The 19,689-nt window shown below is 39.2% G+C and overlaps 1 protein-coding gene across 4 annotated transcripts in view; it reads right to left on the bottom strand.

Moving 5' to 3' along the window:
* The window catches only part of ttc28 (tetratricopeptide repeat domain 28), a 470,745-nt gene that overhangs the window by 45,783 nt on the left and 405,273 nt on the right, over positions 1–19,689 (bottom strand). For all 4 annotated transcript variants that reach the window (XM_088618610.1, XM_088618612.1, XM_088618611.1 and 1 more), the window contains 3 exons: positions 7,941–8,050; positions 2,323–2,452; positions 887–1,105 (listed from right to left, as the gene is read on the bottom strand). In XM_088618610.1, coding sequence (XP_088474736.1) covers positions 887–1,105; positions 2,323–2,452; positions 7,941–8,050 — 459 coding nt within the window. The remainder of the gene's footprint in view (positions 1–886; positions 1,106–2,322; positions 2,453–7,940; positions 8,051–19,689) is intronic.

Genomic DNA, 19,689 nt, shown 5'->3' with positions numbered 1-19,689 from the left:
GCTCTGCTCTAGCAATATTTGGACTCCCGGCTTGTGCTACTAGTGATTATCTTGTCATACCTCAGACTTCATTGAAAACAACCGTGACACAACTTTACACAAGGCAGGAAAGCGGAAGACACAAGCCCTGTGCTCTACTACGGAAACACACCTCTTTATGCTGATATAAAAACAGAAAACTCAATGCATAATCTTTTGATTAAGGGGCATGGTTGTAAGATTTTAGCAGTTAACCAACTTTTGTCTTTTTAATTAAAAAAAAACTTTCCACTAAATGTAAAGAGAACTAATATATGTATTTCACCAATGGTTCATAAAAATGGCATAATTAGTACATAGCAAAGCTGTTCTCACCTTGATATTTCCCCATTCCTGAATTATGAATCATTAATTAGATTTGCACCTCTCTGAAAATTTTAATCAGCTTTTTTTAACGACCTGTTTCTCTCCAAAGCTGCTCAGTCTATTTTTAGGTTTTGGGGACGGCACAGTGGTACAGTGGTGAGCGTTCTGCCTCGTGTCTCTGGGGCCCCGGTTCAGTTCCTGAGCTGCTGTCTGTGTGAGTTTGTAGGTTCTCCTCCTGTCTGCGTGGGTTTCCTCCCGCATAATCCTAGATTAATTGGCTAGAAGAATTTGCCCTAGTGTGTGTGTTTGTGTGTCTACAGTATGTGTCCCCTGTGACGACTGGTGTCCCGTCCGGGGTGTATCCTGCCTTGTGCCTGCTGCTTTCTGGGATAGGCTCTGGCTCCCCAGCGACCTCATATTGGATAAAGAGGTTGGGAAATGGATGGATGGATTTGGACACTGCTGATTTCACTACAAGTGAATAATCGGTATAGAGTGACTCCCACGGCTTCTCCAGTGTCCCGACTCTTTGTGCTCATACCTGCCCCAGGTGCCAAGAGCCAGCTGTAGAGGTATCCAGCAGCCAGCGAGTAGTACAGCACCAGGCCTCTCTGGCTGTTGACCATCTCCAGGATCTGGTCGATGGTGACGGGGGTGTAGGGGTCAGAGTCCTGCTGCCCAGTCTGCCGCTCCACCAGCAGGTCGGCAAACGCCCGCGTCCGTCCCCTCTCGGCCACTGCCAGAGCCTCGTCGTGGTGACCTGGAGGTGTCGCAGACACACAGGCAGAAGAGATGCCATCAGTCGTACCGGTGCCGCAGCTGCTTCCCGTTTTCAGGGGAGCTGGGGCTGGGGGTCGCCCTCGGTGCCAGAACCAGCGCTTGTGAAAGTATCGGGGCTGCTCTGCTCTGGGGAGTAAGTCAGTGCAGAGAGCCAGAGCACCCCTTCAGCCCTGTGGGCTTCACCTTTAACTGACAAAACCAGAAGGATTGGCTTAGTAGCCACAAATTAATCCACCCCAATATTTTATTCTTCTGCAAAACAAGCAGGTAGCGGCGTATAGTACATTTACACAGGTGCTGCAAATGGGCTGATACAGTATACCTTTAATTGCTCATGTTTTCCTTCCTCTGCTGATTTCTGCTCCAATTCAAATCTGAACAATTCAGTCTTGATCTGAGGTCCTCAATGTGTTTGGATGGGATCACTGCTTTGTTCACTAAGTATTGCCAATCAACACGTATAACATTCTGAGGCTTGGCGGCCTTCTTGTGTGATGATCTAAATATCTAAATCCGAAACTTTCTATGTGCACTAATGCTATCACAATGTTGATGCATAATGTAGAAACAGTAATCCATGTCATTTTATCATCTTCAAGTTCACAAACACTCATGGTTTTCACTTCTGGTGTCTGCTCCCATTTTTGTTTCCCATTTCTGATCTACCACCGAAATAAACTGCTCTGTCGTTTATTTTTTCTGCCCACCGATCTAAATGGAGCAGAATAATCACAAACCACAGACTGTGCAATATTATTTAATTAATGTTGTGCTTTTTCAATGAAACTACATTTAATTATTTTTAACAAATACTACCAAGTTCTATATTTACTATGGCTATCCTATAAATGTCTGGTCCATGGTAACAGTTACAATTAATTAGTTATGCAGTTAGAACTGCATACGTTTTGACGACAGAAAGCAGCTGTCCTGCACCATTAATGTTCTTAATGTTTCTAAACAGTTTATTCAAGGCCCTCAACTGGGAATAAGGTTACGTCACACTAGAATTAAAAAGCATGGGAAAATGAGTATGTTTAGTATTACAATAAAATCTTCACTTTTAAACATCTGACATACTTTCTGTAGTCGTCTTGCAAGATTAACCAACCAGTGTGCGAGATAACTGTGGCAGAGGACTGTCCTTGTTGAGCACTGTGCAGAAGGTAACACTCAGGAGAGGGGTGGGGAGCATACCGAGGCTAACCAGGACCCGCTGCAAAGCTTGATAGGAGGAGGTCTGCAGATCGAAGAGCGACAGCTTGTAGTCTGTGCTGTGCTGGGCCTCGTGGCGAATCGTCTCGAATAATGCTGATGCACGATAAAGCTACAAAACAAAGAACAACACTGTGTATTGCATATGCATATTGTATACCCCTTGGCAAGAAGAGAACTCATGGGCTAATGAAACATGAGCCTTCCTGGCTGGGCTGGAAGAGCACTTTTGTTTAGAGACCACAAGAGGGCAGCAACCCTCCTCCATACAGGAGAGTGGCGTAAAGTCTGAGAAAGACCTCTTCACAACACAGGTAGAATTCAAAAGGAAACCAATTGTTGGCAAATGCCCTGGTTTTCTTGTCTGCAGTTGGATTAAAGAATGATAACAGAGTTAAATTCCTGGATAACCAAGGATCTGAAAATGACTTTTAGCTTCCTTTTGACAATTATTGAGTTTTGGCTACTTTAACAAGGAACTAAATTACAGAAGGGAAATACCAAATGTGGTTAGCATATGGAAGAAATGATATATCTAGACTATGAACGCTGATTTGTGTCTTGTTTAGGAAAAAACTTGGTAGTGATGTCAACGAGCTCAAGAGAATTATCAACTAAAAAAACTACTGGCATAATGGTCCCTTCACCCTAATTCAATAGTGTTCAATGGGACTGTAAAATAAAGTCAGAAATAAATTACAATTACATACAATATAGTATCAGAAGACTGAGAGCTTCACTATGTAATTGTAACTGCATCTATGTACTGTAGGTCCGGAAGATTGTTTCAGGAAGTCCAAGGCTTGCATGGAGTTAAAACTTGAGCACACTTTATCAGCATCTATCCAAAGTGATGGCTAGCCTGCAATCAATTAACTGAGGAATGCTGTGTGTGACTGCAAAGAATTCTGCCAGCACTTTGCATTAAAAATAAGAGCTCAAGTGTACTGTAGACATTTTATTAATTGAGAGAAATTTCTGGGCTGGCGAATTTAGCCTGGGCATTGATAAATAATACCATCTTCATCTGACCTTGCACAGCAGTTTTTAAGTACTTGCTTGCAAAGACTGTCTGGCCTTACTCAGGGTCACCCAAATACAAATCTACTACAAGTCGGACATGAGGATTTCCTGCATTCACAAGCTTGCGAACATGAGATCTGGAAACATATAACATGTTCTCTTTATTATAGCCTTTACTCACTCAACTTAACTCCCAAATTTACACTCTCCTCACCTTTTTAAATTAAGCTGTTTCCCATTTCCTAAACCTGGTTCCTAATTGACACATCTTCAAACATGTAAATTGCACAATAGATTGCTAGGGCTTTTCTGCATAATGTGCCAAAGTGAAAATTATTTATTGCATCTATAAATCCTAAGTGTTCGACGCCTAATTAGACCAGAAGAGCCGTCTTCCTTTATTTCTTGTAATCAGGTAACTCCGTTTCAGCTGTTGTTAAAAAACAAATCTTTCCTGATTATTTTATTCATGAGTTTTTACAAGCCCTTGGCTTGGATAAAATCAAAACGTCGAGCCATCTTCCAGTCTCAAATTTCAGATCATCAAACTTGATGGCAGCTCTCCATTGGGCAGATGCAAAAGTCAGGCTCTGGCTAATGAAAATTACTGTGAAGCAAAATACCTAGAATCTCTGTGACACTAGAATCTGTGGAACTGGAAGATTTGGATTTCTTCCTGTTTTTCTGGCTGAATGAGGTACTGTAACTGTCCTGAAGCTGTTAACGCCAACACAGGCGCTACTAATAGGCTACTGAGCAAACAACCCTTTAAATACTAAATCATCTACTGGATTTCCTTATTGACATTGATATCCTGTTCTGTCTTTGCTGTATCACATTATTGAGGTCACATCAAGGTCTGATGTTTTCTTTAAAACCATCACTGTCTCTTCACTGGACCTCACTGTATTTTAAGGACATTCTCCCAACCTCACAATCTCTTGCTGTACAAAGTAATGATCTAATGATCTGCTCCTTCAGCCAGCAATAAAATGTTTTACTGCTATTATTTGTTTTACAAAGTAGATCACCCATACTGTATTTAGTATATACTGTATACAGTAATTGCTATTATTCTTATCCTTCTGTGTAGTGTGAGAGGGGGTTGAAACACTGTGCACACATCATCCAGAGAGTGACGTCGCTCGAGAAGAAAGTAGACCTCGATGTGAGCTTTTTAAGCAATTAAAACCACCTCCGGGACAGAACAGACCAAGCAAATGACAGAGGGATTATAAAGATTTAATGGAAAATATTGTTGCCTACTGACCAGGTTGCTCACTAGTTGTAATATCTATTTTTTTTAATTATGCAATAGCGTTCAGTAGTTCATTTTTTACAAGAAATGATTCTGAAAAATCTCTCCATGTAAAACGTTCTCTGGCAACTGGTTTCTATGCTGAAACACCCCATGTGGCCAATATGCATCATTTCCACTGAATAACAAAGCACTTTATTTATAATGCTCTCTTTGAAACACAGATACACTGAGGTGTACTGTATTTGTGTGGGCAGAGGTGGGCAGTGAAACAGAGCCAGGCTTCCAGTGTCTTTGAACCCAAGGGGGCCAACCAACTCACAGACTTTATAGGAAGCAGTCCAGGGTCTTAGGTGAAGAGGGACCCCCAGAAAATAACGTCATAATTATATCCACACAATATATTATATAAAACAGTGCCTTATACATGGATTGCAGTAGAATAATATTTTGCCTACATATTGTATTTAAACAACTTCCTGATAATGATCATGTGATAAGATTCTAAAACATGCCCCTCACATCTGCTTTGTTTAATTAAAAGGCAAGTTTCATGTAGTGTTACTAATAGCTACGCCATAACTAAAATTTTGTTTTAAACTGGGTAAAAGACTTGTCTGTAAGTGGCTTCACAAAACCTATTGCCTCGGTGCCCACTGAAATGTTAGTTCAGCCCTGCAAGGCAGGTTCAGCGACAGTGTGTAGTTCTGTGCTTCACTTTATTATCCTTCCTCTTCTGGCTGCTCCTGCAATAAATCTGTTTGGTGTAACAACATGGAATTTGTCACATAAACTTATTGAATAATATTATCAGTATGATTAAATATTATCTTTCAGAACAAAAACAAAACTCCATTTTGCCTGGGTTGTAACAGGGTTGCGTTTCCCAGGAATCATTTTCAATGTGGTTTGTTGCTCAACAGAAGAGATGAATGTTGGCCAAAGAGTATTTCACTTCAGACAAGTTTCCAGAGGGCCATATACCTTTACACAGAGAATATGTTAGGTTTTTAACATGTTTTGTCCTTTGAATAACCAGATAAATCAATTGAGTACAAATTCTCATTTGCAACGATGACCTGGAGACTAATTTCTACAGCATTTACTGGGCAACTGGAGAACCTTGTGCAAGGTCACAACAACAGCTTCTTGCCAAGGGTCAGATTCCACAGTCCTCCCATGTGGAGTCCAGAGCCCTGGCCCCTACTCCATTAATAATTCATTAATCATTAAAAACTGACCAACAGAATGCCAACTACTAACTAAAAAACTGTGATATTAAAACAACTGAACATGCAGACAAGTAGTGTGAATAAGCTTTTTATTATCGATTAAAATGGTTTAAGTGTTTTAATTTTTAGTTCAGCGGCCCTTAGAAAGTAAAACTCAGAAAAGGAAAAGGCCTGGATAATTACAATTGCACATGCAGATCTACCTGTTCAAAAGCATTTTCCCTGTTTCTCACCTGTGACTCTGTGTGTGCTCCGTGCTTTGTCATATGTGACGTAATAGGTCTAATTTTATGACCTATCAGATTTGGCACTAATTAATCTACCACCAATTACAAAGAAAATACAATACACATTTGGGGCCAATTTTGTTGAGTTCAACAAGAAGAGCCTTTTGCTCTTCATAGTTTAAAAAGTTATGCAAACTGAATATCATAGTAGAGATACAAAACCACTTCCTAGGAAGGAATTTCACGGAGTAAGATGAGTGACAGAAAACGAGTTTCAATTTTAAAATCCCAGCAGTATTTAGTATTTAGCAGTGTCTCTTGGCCCATCAAGGATTTAGACTTAGAAATGTACAAATCTGTCTTTGCACTTCAGGGTAAAGTCTGTCTTCCACTTGCCAGAAACAGTGGCAGATTTTTCATAAGGGCCAAAAGAACACAGAACTGCCTTTTGCTTGTGTTGGAAAACGTTGTTTACTTTCATGCCTTGTGCAGGGTGACAGCTGACACATTGCCTCCTTTGTCTTGAAGGGTTTAGTTACAAAAATTTGCCATTGAGAGTGTTAAACATTTCCATACCCGCAATCCAAGCTATAAATCCTGACTTGGTTAAGTGGCTGCAAACAGCTGATACAAGAAATGGTCACAATGCTTAGCTGCACCGTCATAATTCTGGCATCATAACACAAGAGTCCATTTGCAGCCACCAGCGTGTCAACAGGATTCAAAACCTGTCTACAGAGCCCCAACTGTGCTTCGCAGTCAGATAATAGCTTTCAGAGGGAAATGAAATGTTTGCTGATGTTTGTCACCAGTCCGAGCTGACAAGGTGCTAACAGTGGCAACTCAATTAGAAGGGAGAGAAGAACCGTGGTAGATGGAGTACAAGCTCAAATCGGTCCTGCCGAACAAGCAACAATGAAAAAGACATTTTGTCTTGTTGGCCCCAGCGGACAGAGGGAGGAGGTTACAACTGCGGTTGCGCTTTCCTGTGATGAAGACCTTCTATACTCCAGGGGCTAAAGGTGTAACAAATAAGCAATGTCTAATTCTAGTACAGAAGGCAAACATCTGCCATTAATTAAAACTCCCAAGTTTTAATTACAATCCAATTTGTGTGTAGGCTGTGCTGTTTCTCCTGAGATTTATGGCACAGTATTTAGATTTGTTAAATATTGACTATAATTGCCTTATCAACCACAAAAACAAATTCTTAATACTTACCCTTTGAATTCAAACACAAAGTAGATACTGAATATCCTTCTTTTCATCCAATCTTTTGAATAGTGTAACAGGAAGCATTCAGAATAACATCATAGTATCATAGCAGAGTGAGGAAAAATATGTAATTTTAAACTATTTTCAGTTTTGCTTCACCTTATGGAAGTATTGAGCACTTCTCTTAATTACATCTGTGCATTTTAAGATGTTTATATAATGAAACATTTTCCGTTAAGATTCATTAGTGGTAATAATTTACTAAACGAATTAGCAAAATCATTTCTTCTTAATGCAAGTCACGTTATGCCAATGTTAACAAAACATAAAATATTTTATGAGAAACCTGATGTTCAAATTATACACTTTGTGCTTCGAAAACAAAATAAAAAAAACAGACTTCAATGACTGCTTCCTATGGTGTGAACAGGATCAGTCTTGCTGCACTGCAGTACACTGGTGCTGTGATGCGACCAGGGGCCTGGTACAGTACACTGGTGCTGTGATGTGATCAGGGGGCTGGTACAGTACACTGGTGCTGTGTTGTGATCAGAGGGCTGAGACAGTACACTGGTGCTGTGTTGTGATCAGGGGGCTGTGACAGCAGACTGGTGCTGGGATGTGATCAGGGGGCTGGGACAGTACCTGGTGTTGGGCCTCCTCCAGATTGCCACTAGCCCACAGAGACAGACCAAGACGGTGGCGGATTTTGGCTTCATCTTCTCTTCGGCCCAACTGTTCGGCCAGTCTCAAACCTGTGGGACAGAAAACGCTCTTGTCATTGCTGTACTAAAGAGGAAATCATGCAGAACTCCACTTGTCAAGGCAGAACCCAGCTTCATGTAATATTTACTCAGAATGTAGTATTTTTAAATAAAGCTCCCTCAGACATACACATTTATACACAGGTGCTTTCTGGACTATTAAGGCTTAAAGTTGCCCCTAAAATGAAGGAAATTAATTTTTAAGCTGAAGAATAATTTTTGGCATATACATATATTCTAATGCAAGTAGGAATTATGACAAAAAATGTCTTCTTTAATGAAATTTATAAAACACTTTTTGTGTATTTCTTTGCTTAAAGGTTTTCATGCAGCTACCTACATTTTAATATAGAAATCAGATCACCATAATGTTTCAGGCCCTGACTGAAACAATAACACTGATCAGGTCTTCACTCTTGTCTGATTGGTAGAGGTGAACAGAAACGTGAACAGAAATGTACACAAGATTGGAGGATCCATTCATAATTTTGGGACAAAAAGACAGCACAAAAAGTGTAAACAAAAACACAGATTAAGTTTTCAGTACAACACCTGTCCTGTATTACTGTTAAACTGAAAACATTAAAATCTCAGGTATGACCTATTGGCTTTAACACAATCCTGCAAGTGCAGATGCTCAGATCTAATCAGCCTCTGGGCAGACAGCTGTGGGATGTTCTATCACTCAGATTAAAAAAAATGTTGACTACAGCATGAACTTGACATTGTTTTCTCACATATTGTGAGATGCTGTGCTCAAAGGAGTACAGTCGCACTCAGTCCGCACAAAAACCATTCCTGTATTACAAGTGGTTCATTTCTATATCGTCAAACTCCATCTCTCAATGGATTGGTTTGAACAATGCAACAGTCATCTTAACGTGACATCTCTACACACATTGTCTTCCCTTAGACAGCTGGGCATTTTATTGAAGCGATTTCAGAAAATGTATCTTGTTCAAGGCTATGAAAATAATGCCCTTCCTGGGATTTGAACCCACAATCTTCCCATTAAGAATTCAGAGCTCTTACTCCATAAAACTGCCTAGACTAACCCTATAAAAGGCACTGTTGGAGGTCTGCCCGATCAAAACATGCTACTCTACCCAATTATTGCCCTGCTCCAGAGTGACAGGGGCAAATCGATTTTCTCTAAGTGTCGTGGGTTCCAGTCTGGGTCATGTCATGCCAGGTGTAACCAGGTTTCCTTCAGAGAAAGCCATCAAGGTGGGCCTAGTTGGCCAAGGTTCTGTCCCTTGTCCCACAAATAGCGACTCTTGTGACGTCCTAAGTTATGACTGCAGGGTTCCAGCAATGTTACAGAGAGACCTGCCGATTGCAGGTAGGCATGTTGGAGAACTGTGTCTGTGAGTCTCTCCTGGGTGGGTGTGGGAATCAGTGCTGGAGAGCTGACACTCTGGAGAGCCCAGATTGGCTGTATATTTAATAAACAAACAACTCACAATACCCATCAAAAAATGTAAACTAATTTCATTTTCTCTATGCCATGTAAAAGATGGAGTCTGAAAAAAGTGCAGTGCTGTTCTGCTTTTATAATACCATATTTTACTAAATCAAATGAGCCAGCTCACACATAGTTCTGTAATTGGGCTGCTTCCTGCTAACACTTACAGTACCAATTGAGTGTGCATTAACCTTCTTTTGAGATGACCGTGACTATTGAGTCAAGAAATTAACAGCTTAATGAACTTACTGTTTTAGCGTTCCAGATTTTATTAAGTAGAATTAAAATTGAAAGTCAACTGACATCAATTAATTTATGGTCCAAGTGAAAACATTATTAACTGACTAGGTTTGACAAACTTTTAATTAATAGATAACACAATCAATGCAATAATACGCATTTTGAAATGTAATTATGAAACTCCTATTTCCTTGTTTTAACTGCTTAGTAACAATGACATACTTTAACAACTAAAAGACCACACAACAGTTAAAGTTGTGCTTATTAAAACGTTAAATGATGACAGCAGGAATTTCATCAGTAAGGATTTTTTTTTTTAAATGCAGTGGTTCTAAAAATAATCATTCAACAGATAAAACATAAGGACCAGCTTGAAGCAATTTCACTTCCAGTTCAAATGGATAACAAACCCTAGTTATTTCTTTAAAATCTGTCCTAGTTTCTTTAAAAACTACAAGGGAAGCTTGGAAACGACATCATTCCAGCATGTAAAATCTTCCACCCCATCACCAAATGCAATTCCCAAACCCAACACTTGATGGCAGGTTTCCACCGATCAGGCAGACAGGAGACGTCTGGCAGAGACAGCAAAGCCACCACCAAGTGACGCGTGTGGAATTTGCTATTGACAAGTGGGTCAAGGTCTGGAACCCACCCAGGCCAAAGTCTGCAGAAAATAGAGGTGTCCGTTTTAGAGTTTTCCTGCTCCTAATGGACATAATGTGGAAAAAAAACATATCCTGCACAGTGTAAAGGCAATGAAATGCCTAAAGAGTATCCCATCTTTAAAATCTGCTCTTTAATGTCATCCTATACTAGTCTGTACCAATCCCACAGTATACAGTATAGAGAAAACACCATCGTGAAACCCCTTTATTAAAAATACCATATGGTGGAAAATGAATTGAAACAGGCAGTCCAAGAAAAAAACAGTTTGTGCATCAGATCTACTATACGTCTGAATATTTAGAAAAACAGACCACACTCGTGGAAAGTATCCACGTTCCTCACAGAGTTTTAACTTTTTAAGTCTCGTTTAACTTTCTATTCTCCTCAAAAGAAAGGATTCTGTATGTAGAGTAGAAATTAGAAGCAATAACTTTAAGTCTTAATAGATAACTTAATTTTCAGTTTCTTTCAAATTCTGTTGTTAATTACATTGTTAATTGGAAAGAATGATCACATTCTAGAAGGTATTAATATAATCCAGTGTGAGTTCTTTTGTTTTCAATGTACGTATATTTGAACATTTCTCTTGGTGTACTATGAATTAAGCACTGTTAAAGACAAAGCTGTGTCAATCCCTTATCTTGGTTAAAACTACAAACTCTACAACACTTTTCAATACAGTGTCCACCACCTACAGTTCAGCTTGCGCACTTCAACTTCAAACTATGACAAAACCCTGAGACTTTCAGGTCTCCTCTGAAGAAACCCTTGATGGACAGATTTAGGCTTTTATCTTAAGCAAACACAGGACTATGAGAGAGAACTTTCAGGTCTTGAAACAGGTACCACTTTGGGTCTAGCTGCTTGGTGCTTGGGAGATTACCAATTGGTACAACAGCTTGAGGAACAGGCTCCAGACAGTTGCACTCTTGGGAAGCAGCTGCACATTTCTGGTCAAGATTCCTGTTCCTGCATGAGGGCTGGGACAACAATAACAAAATTGAAAAAGTCAAGCTAGAAGAAGGCAATAGAGTGCCTCATTTGAACCCAGCCTTCCACTGTGTTGAGCTGTCAATGAGAGCCATCGCACAGACTCTCCTGACACCCAGTGAAGTCAAGCAACAGATCAAGCGCAGGCAGACAGAACGCAGCCCAGGCGAGCTCTGCCCCAGTCTCACAGGCTTCTGGATCAACACCAGTCAGTTTTAAAAATGCCTATTATGATTCCAAACAGAAAAAAATATACTGCAATACTTCCACTTATCTTTGCTTGTAAAGTGCATGTCACAGAACAACATGCACCAATACTTGAGCTTCCATTTGAGTTTTCTCTGTTGATGGAGAATGACGCTGTACAGTGAGAAACCTGTTACAATGCATTGCAGCTTGGCAGTGGCTCCTATTTCAGTAGCATTCATCCTGATTACACAGCAGAAAATTTCCTTTGCTGAGTAGGCTGCATCATGACAGCAGCATTACAGAGAGTAATGCACAGCTAAATAGTGGTTATTAGTACAAATTAGTTTTTAGTTTTTTATACTGTCCAAGTTCTGTACTGCTAATGAACTGATTTAAGTGTTTTGCCTGTATTCTCCACATTCTGGTCAAGAATACAATAATAAAAATAATAACAGAGGTGCCACATGAGGGTCAGGTGATGGACTTGGCAGAGCAAGCAGCACTAAGAACACACACACTCTTTTATTGGCTGTCCACAACCCTATTTTTTACCCACAAAAAAATACAAATATTTCATAAGGGAGCAACTATGCAAGTTGTGACCATGTCTGTGTCCACAGATAAAATAAATTATAAGATAAAATGAAAAAGGGAAAAATAGACACAAACAAGGTTCTGACACCATTAGAAGCAGATGAGAGCCCAGACCAGGAATACAACAAAGATTATCTATTAGAAGGGAAAATAACTGGTCAGTAACTCAACTGGTCATTTCTAAAATGTTTATGTGACACAACAATCTCTCTGCACTACAACAGTTACAACAGATGAAAAGGAGCTGGAATAACATCACAGACCTGTACACCTCCTGACAAAAGGCTGACAAAAATAAGATCAGGGAGCTAAAATTGGAAAATATTTGGCATCCCTGAGGACTAAGCAGATCTATGAATTTGTATCTTGCAAGTATCGTAAGCTCTGAGTGATGTCATTACCCTAAAAATCCTTAATATCTCAGAATCTAAGGCAGCACAAATGGTGCTTTAAACAGCAGAAACCAGCACAAATGAATTAGAAGATTTGCTGTTTGTACAGCTGGTAGGGGTGCTAACTTCATTGAGCTACTATTGGAAAATTAAAATGGCTTGGTAGCACATTGAGGCCTCGTCTTGAAACCAACTCCTTGAGCAGCAAACGACCTGGACCCAACATCCTGAAATTAGGATCAAGAGACAAACAAAAAATTCTGAACACAATGAGGAAAAGGGAACAACGCATTAACGAACACCAGAGGTTCTTCGAGTCTGAGGATATTTTCATTGAGCTGCAGCACAGGGAAAATGGAATAGAAATTACATAAAAGACCCTACACACATTTCCCATATGTTTTACTGAACATGGTGAAGCTACAGTACATGACATCATAAAAAGGAAAATAGATGACCCTTTTTAGCAAGAGTGGAACTCCTGAGGCTGCTTCCTAACTTTAAAACTTGAGACACTAAAAACTTAAAAGGGCTACAGGAAGGTTGTTTCTACACACAGTAATGTAATCACAGGCAGATAATTTTGTACATTTTTTTGGTAATAGCGGTAATGGATAAAATATAAGTATACTATGGATATCCTTGCTACTACAACACAACAATACTGTATGTCAATGGACATAAAATGGAATTAATGGTAGAGTACTTCTTTTATAACAAAAGAATTAGCATCACAGTCTCAAGAAAAACAAATCATTAAACCATTCAAACTATATTGCAAACTAGATAATGGCTAGTGGAGAAAAATTCCCATAATGATATACTGGAATGTTAAGGTAATACATAGTCCAGTAAAACGAACAAGAATCTTAGTGGGCTTACTGAAACTTAAATCTGATATTGTTTGTTGTCAGGAAACACATCTCACTGAGGGGAATTCACACATCCTCTAAGTTGTATTGCAATGACAAAAAGTAAATTAAAACTGCTGCACAAAGAATAAACAAGACAAGCCCAGAGGCTTCACGAATTCCTAAAAGTTATGTTGTATGGATTCCTTAATGACTAATGCCTTTTTTGTACAATATGCTCTAAAAAGATGTTGAATAATGAACAGGTAAGGAATATACTAAGGGTTTCTAATTGGTTCTGTGTAGTGTCACATTAGACATGAAGTGCCCCAGCTACCTGCAACTTCACTGGCTGCTGAGCTGCTAGATGTTCTTGGGCAGAAAATATCTCTGCTCTTGGGTCAAGAAAAATGAAAGCTGGCAGTGGTAGGTTTGCCTCATTCAGTCTTTGAGTTAGGATGATTATTTTCTGAATATACTCAAAGGGAAAAAGTTAAAAATTTAAAAGAACAAAACATTTAAATGTTCAAGTTAAAGCTTTTACTTTAGGCATTGACACAAAATGTTTGAAGTACAGGTTGAAAGCCATGGATTTCATCACTATGCAAAAATCAGATCTAGTGTGTCAAAACAATATGTTCTGAGAAGAACAGAAAGCAAGGCTTTCCTGTGATGTACTCCTCAATATAATTGGACTTCCCACGTATTATTGGGAAGGAAAAAGTGCAAGAGCTGCAGAAAACAAAGCTTAATAGTGTCACAGCTGCAATTCTGATCATAGAACAGTCTCAACTCTACAGCATCACATAGCTCCGAAAGCAAAATAAAGAGAAAGCGAAACATTCCTCAACGACTGAAACCCTCCTCCTCTGACTTTGATGCCTCGACATTTCATCTCTCCAGAGCTCAAACCTTTTTTCCTATTTGCCACTTTAGAAACACTGTCATCCAGGTGGTATTTAGTTTTCATTAGACTCTAGGCTTGGAAAAACAGGGAAACTGATCTTTTCATTTTGTGTGGCCTTTATTCAGCGTCTCTCTGCAGTGAACAAAGGGTTTCCAGCTCCTAATTTGCTCTCCAGTTCACAGGTGCTTAACTCGAGTTGACATCAGTGTTGAACCTAGCTTGTTGTCCTTTTGACAACCGACTGCAAACACTTTACAGATCTCTAAACACGGATTGAGACCAAGCAATTTGGCACCTTTGTAAGTCTCTCCCACAACACGAGATGATGTTTGATAGCCCCGTGGGGGGAGTGAGCTCAGTGTCTCTACATAACTCCACTTTGTTCTTGAATGTGACAGCTTGTTTTAACGGAAGCATGCTACTCTACTCCTTTTACACCAAAACTGCAGAGCACTCTTATGTGCAGGTATAGTATTAATAGGTGAAGGACATTCTGTGCTTCAAGAGCAGGTATTCCTTGTTTCAGAGTTGTTCTGATCAAAGTCTGTGAAAGAACTGTTGAGATTCAAAGAGGTGTGTGAAGTGTTATTGATCTGAAGGGAGGTCTTTAGTGGAGACACGCATGGGATAAAGTTCTCATCCAACGCTTGTTGGGAAAAAGCCTGGATATACCGTATCATCACTGCTCTAGATCACAATAATAAGAATGCACTGAATCAACCATTCAGATAAGCAGGGGCGGCTCTGCTAAACACTAGCGATCATGTGCTGAGAAAGGTTGTTCATTTAGTACTGCCATAGCTCCACCTTCTGGACTGAGGGAAGAAAAATGCTTTTTTCCCCTCAGATAATTACCTCAATTTGATCAATGTGATCCATGCAGATCCCTGATTTTCAGCTCTTCAGAAACACTGTGCAAATCTATAGCTAATGAGATTCACTGGGTGAATAGCCTCTTCTGAGCTTTATACAATGCACAGACAAAAAGGCTTGATGTTTCAAGCCCTACCATTAATTAAAAAAGTTTTTTAAGTTTCAAATGTCTTTATATCCACAACACAGCAATATTACAGATACAACAGCATTAAATGTTTGTATCTCAGTATAATGGAAAATATTCCCCAAGCACCCTGCATAATGGTCCCTCTATATATGTGTCCCAGTCATACCACAGTAGTGCCAACCTAATAATGAGTTTGGGTAAAAAACTGTTGTTCCTCTTAAAAACTAGGTTTCCCATTTAAGAACTAATTAGCTTTAACTCCTCTAATGGTTTCCTCAATATGGACGACTTCTCAGTGGAAAATCTTCAGCAGTTAATTCCAGCGTTCAGGACTTGGTGGTCTCTCTCATTTAAAGTGTCTTAATTAGCCAGTCTAATGTTGCAATTTACACAGTCAAGGAAAATAAGGAGAAATTATGCAATTCAGTTGACAACTCCCAACCCACTGCATACTGAAAAGCACAATGCAAAGCACTGGGATCTAACCATTTCACCTGCATTAAAATACACATTTCCGGAAGGAAATAAGGGAATCTTAATTTTATTGTGGTTTAATATTTTCGTTTGACAAAACCTTTTCAAACCTCTAATAATGGACAATTGTTTAGAAGGCATTTAGCATTGTAAAGATAACCATTGCCACTAACCTTATCCCTAATTAATTTGTATTCAATTTGAATTTAAAATATGACAGATCAGTGATTTTTTGTAAAAGGTAATCCATTTCTTTGGGTGTCTGACTATATGTAATATGCTAGGCAATTTTGTACTGATTTCCGAAAGCAGCCTGATACAGATCTTCAAAGTGCTAGGAAGGTCAATCAATCAAACAATTTCTGTAAATAATGCTTTGGCTGAAACGGAAACTGTGTTTCACAGTAGGTTAGACACTTTGGAAGGGACAGCAGGTTAACTGGATGAATAAGAACAACACAAACTAAAAGATGAAAAGGAGAGGATAATCAGTCGCTACGGACAATGAGGGTCTGGTTCCGATCGTGAAGTGTTGGAAGTTAAGACTGGCTTAACTTAATATCTTTTTGTTGTGGAAGACAATTTTAAATGCGTCAGACATATTCCTGCATGTATACCTGGGGAACTATGTCACAGCTTGGCCTGTATTGGAATGATAAACCTCTAAGCCAGGGGTCTCTGACCTCGGTCCTTGACAGGTCCAATGCAGCTTGGGCACCACAAGTCACCTATTTGACGATTATTAGAAACATCTGGAACTTACTGACCTAATTAGCTATTTGTTAAATTAAGGGAAATCTTGTCCTTGAGAGCTGACGGGCTTTCAGAGTTTTTTTTTCCAAAATGATCTCTAAATTACTCAGTTAAAAATCACCTAATTAACTGGTCAGATCATTTGTTCCAGGTCTTTAGAAATTGAGGTTATAATGGCTACAATAAAATTTGCTGGAACAAAACTGGAGACCCTGAATGAAGGACATACAAGCTGCTGCTCTTGTTGAAGCTGGTGTCACGATGTGTCACTCTTTCCTTTGGCCCAGGACTTCCAGTCCAATGCCCGAGTATGGTGGCCATGAACACTGATCTGTGGGAGGTGCCATCCTGTGAGATTTTAGTCTGAGGTCCCGACTGCATGACCGTTAAAAAGATCCCGTGGCACTGTTCATATAAACAGAAGTGTGAAATGGCTCATTGAAACTCTAGGCTAGTACATACTGGTCTCACTATGTTTTGCCTCTAATTCAATCGCTGAAGAATTTTTGATTTCTCCCCCTGACCTGCAGAGTAGTGGGGCTGCAGGGGCAGAACGGAGGCAGTGGGTCAGCCAGATGAGGCTGTACTGCAGTGTGATGGGCGAGGTGAATACTACACACGACACGATACTAGTCCAGTCTGATCTCTCAGAAATATGTCTTGCGCCGAAGCTGCTATATTTTACACACAGAAACATACAAAACATACACAAAAATACAAGTGAGCATTACATTGAAAATAAGCATAACACTACATAGTAGACATCAACCCATATATATTCATTTCACATCACTCCTACAGAAATCCACACATTTACAAAAGAACTCTAAAATAATAATAATTTCACACTTTTTGGCCTGCTGGCACTTGAAGGTTCCAACAGCAGAAACAGTTCTTGTATCTGAACCTGGGCTTCTGGCCTGGTGGGACTGCAAAATACCTTTTGTAAAACAATTATCTGACAATCTAATAACATCAGAATACTCAACATGGGTACACTCAATGGCGCTGCAGAGATCTGTTGGAATATTTACTGTACAGTAATTTACCCTGCCGGGAAAAAATGTTATTTTTCTCTCAAAGACAGCACTCCTATATGTTACCAGTTCTTACTTTTATTTTTTTTTAAAACTCCCATAAAGGGTTCATTTCTAAAGTAATATATTAATGGTAATATAATTGAATTAGTTGTAATCAGGTGTCCATAGCCTCTTTAGAGCAGGGCAAGTGAGTTCACACGAGAAGAGCACAAGACAGCTCAGCCCTGTGGACTCAAAAACAAAAACCACAGGCTAAAGATTAATGGACACAAAGGACTTAAGCACCCTTGCCAACCCCATTTTTAGTTTGAAAGTGTCATCTGGTTGATAGAAAAGTTCATTTTATTTGGTGTTTAGATGAAATCAAACGAGCTTTTGTTTGCTAATGAATTCATTGTGTCTTAACTAACTGTTGAAAAAATAAAATCCTGATTAATCGAGGAAACTTTACTATGGCTCCAGGAAGCATGTGCGCAGCAGGTCTGAAGAGCATGTTGGAGCCACAGCGATTCAGACCCGGAGGTGACTCTGGAAAACCACCAGCTCCAAATTACATCTTAAACACAGTGGGTAAATGAAAACTGTCACTGGGATTTTTTTCCTCTTGACATAAATACAGTATAGATTTGTACATTTTTGTATACAAACAGTACATTTTGTTACAGTTTGGGGGTTTTCATGTTTGAATTTCTCCACATTCTAGAAGTTTTATAAGAGGCATTGGTTAAGTATTTGCCTTAATTGGATGATCTGATCAGCTCACTTCAAGCAAGTCACGATGGCCAGTGATCCAGGTGAAAAAAAAGGAACTTATTGTTAACTCCGGCTTAACCAATTCTGTTAAATCATTACATCAGGCACCTTAGAACATCAATAATAGTGACTGGAGCATTCTGAGTGAGGCCATTAATTCAGTCTTCCTGGGACTGGGTCATAGGACAAAGTAGGCCTCAAGTAAGGTTAAATAGGACACACAATAAACAGGGAGGACAGAAATCATTTCAAAGGATAAGACAGCAGAAGAAACTGGGTCATGAAGGAAGAACCTTTTTCTACAGACTTGGAAACTAGAACTTGTTCAGGCAATTGAGCACTGAAAGAGTACCGTACTCCACACTTAAAGTAAATTAACTTGATGTTTTAGATGTCTCATACTGTCGGATATACAGAATCGTGAATCCACAGGCTAAGAGATGTTATTATGAGTAGAGTAATAGGCTCCCATTTGCTTAGCATCCGATCCAGAAAGATAAAAGTTAGTGTTGTGAAGGACCCTGATTTGACAGAACGCAGGTTCCCTCTTTTCCCTTTTTAAGGTATTTTGTGACTCAATGTTAGGCAGAATTCCATATTATGCAGATTCAAAGATCTTTGTTTGCATAACCCTGATATATTGATATTGATTAATTGATAGTGGATATTGATTTGTACAATCTGTCGTTTCTGTGAGTCCTACAGTACTCACTTTTGACCTAGAGAATTAAAGAATTCTACCCTTACAAACTGAATGCTACAAACACAACACCTTAACAGGTCAAACAGAGAAATTCAGTGTCCTAAGAAAAATGGATCCTACCCAAGACTAAATCTCCAACTCTAAAATACAGATGCCAACAAGTGAATGAAAAACAATTCTCTTACTCTATCAAGGCATTACTGAAACAGGGGAGAATGTTTTTAGTGTCAGGATTTCACTAGAGAGAAAATGTGAATTTCTTAAAATAATCTTAATGATCTCCCTTGGAATGGCACAGTTTTATTCTTTTATATGGTGATCGTAATGATTTACAACAATGTTAACTAAATTAACTAATGAGAAAATCGTTAGGAAAACTCTTTTATAATACCGCCACGTTTACAAATCTCCCAGCCCAAAAACAACTCAGCAAATACCACCACAAAAACAACAGGTTGTGTTAAATTAACAGGTTGTCAGCATGACAAGCTACGCGCCCTTTCAAAATCCAGAAAATCCAATTTATTTTTCTATACTAATGCACTAATGCACACTACAGTCCAAGTTTTTAATAATTAGCATTTTTGTTCATTTTTTCCACGAGTCA

The sequence above is a fragment of the Lepisosteus platostomus genome, chromosome 24 (assembly GCF_059453375.1).
Source record: "Lepisosteus platostomus isolate fLepPlt1 chromosome 24, fLepPlt1.hap1, whole genome shotgun sequence".
NCBI classification, from domain to species: Eukaryota; Metazoa; Chordata; class Actinopteri; order Semionotiformes; family Lepisosteidae; genus Lepisosteus; species Lepisosteus platostomus.
The sequence above is the reverse complement of the archived record's forward strand: the minus strand, read 5'-3'. Positions and strand labels throughout refer to the sequence as shown.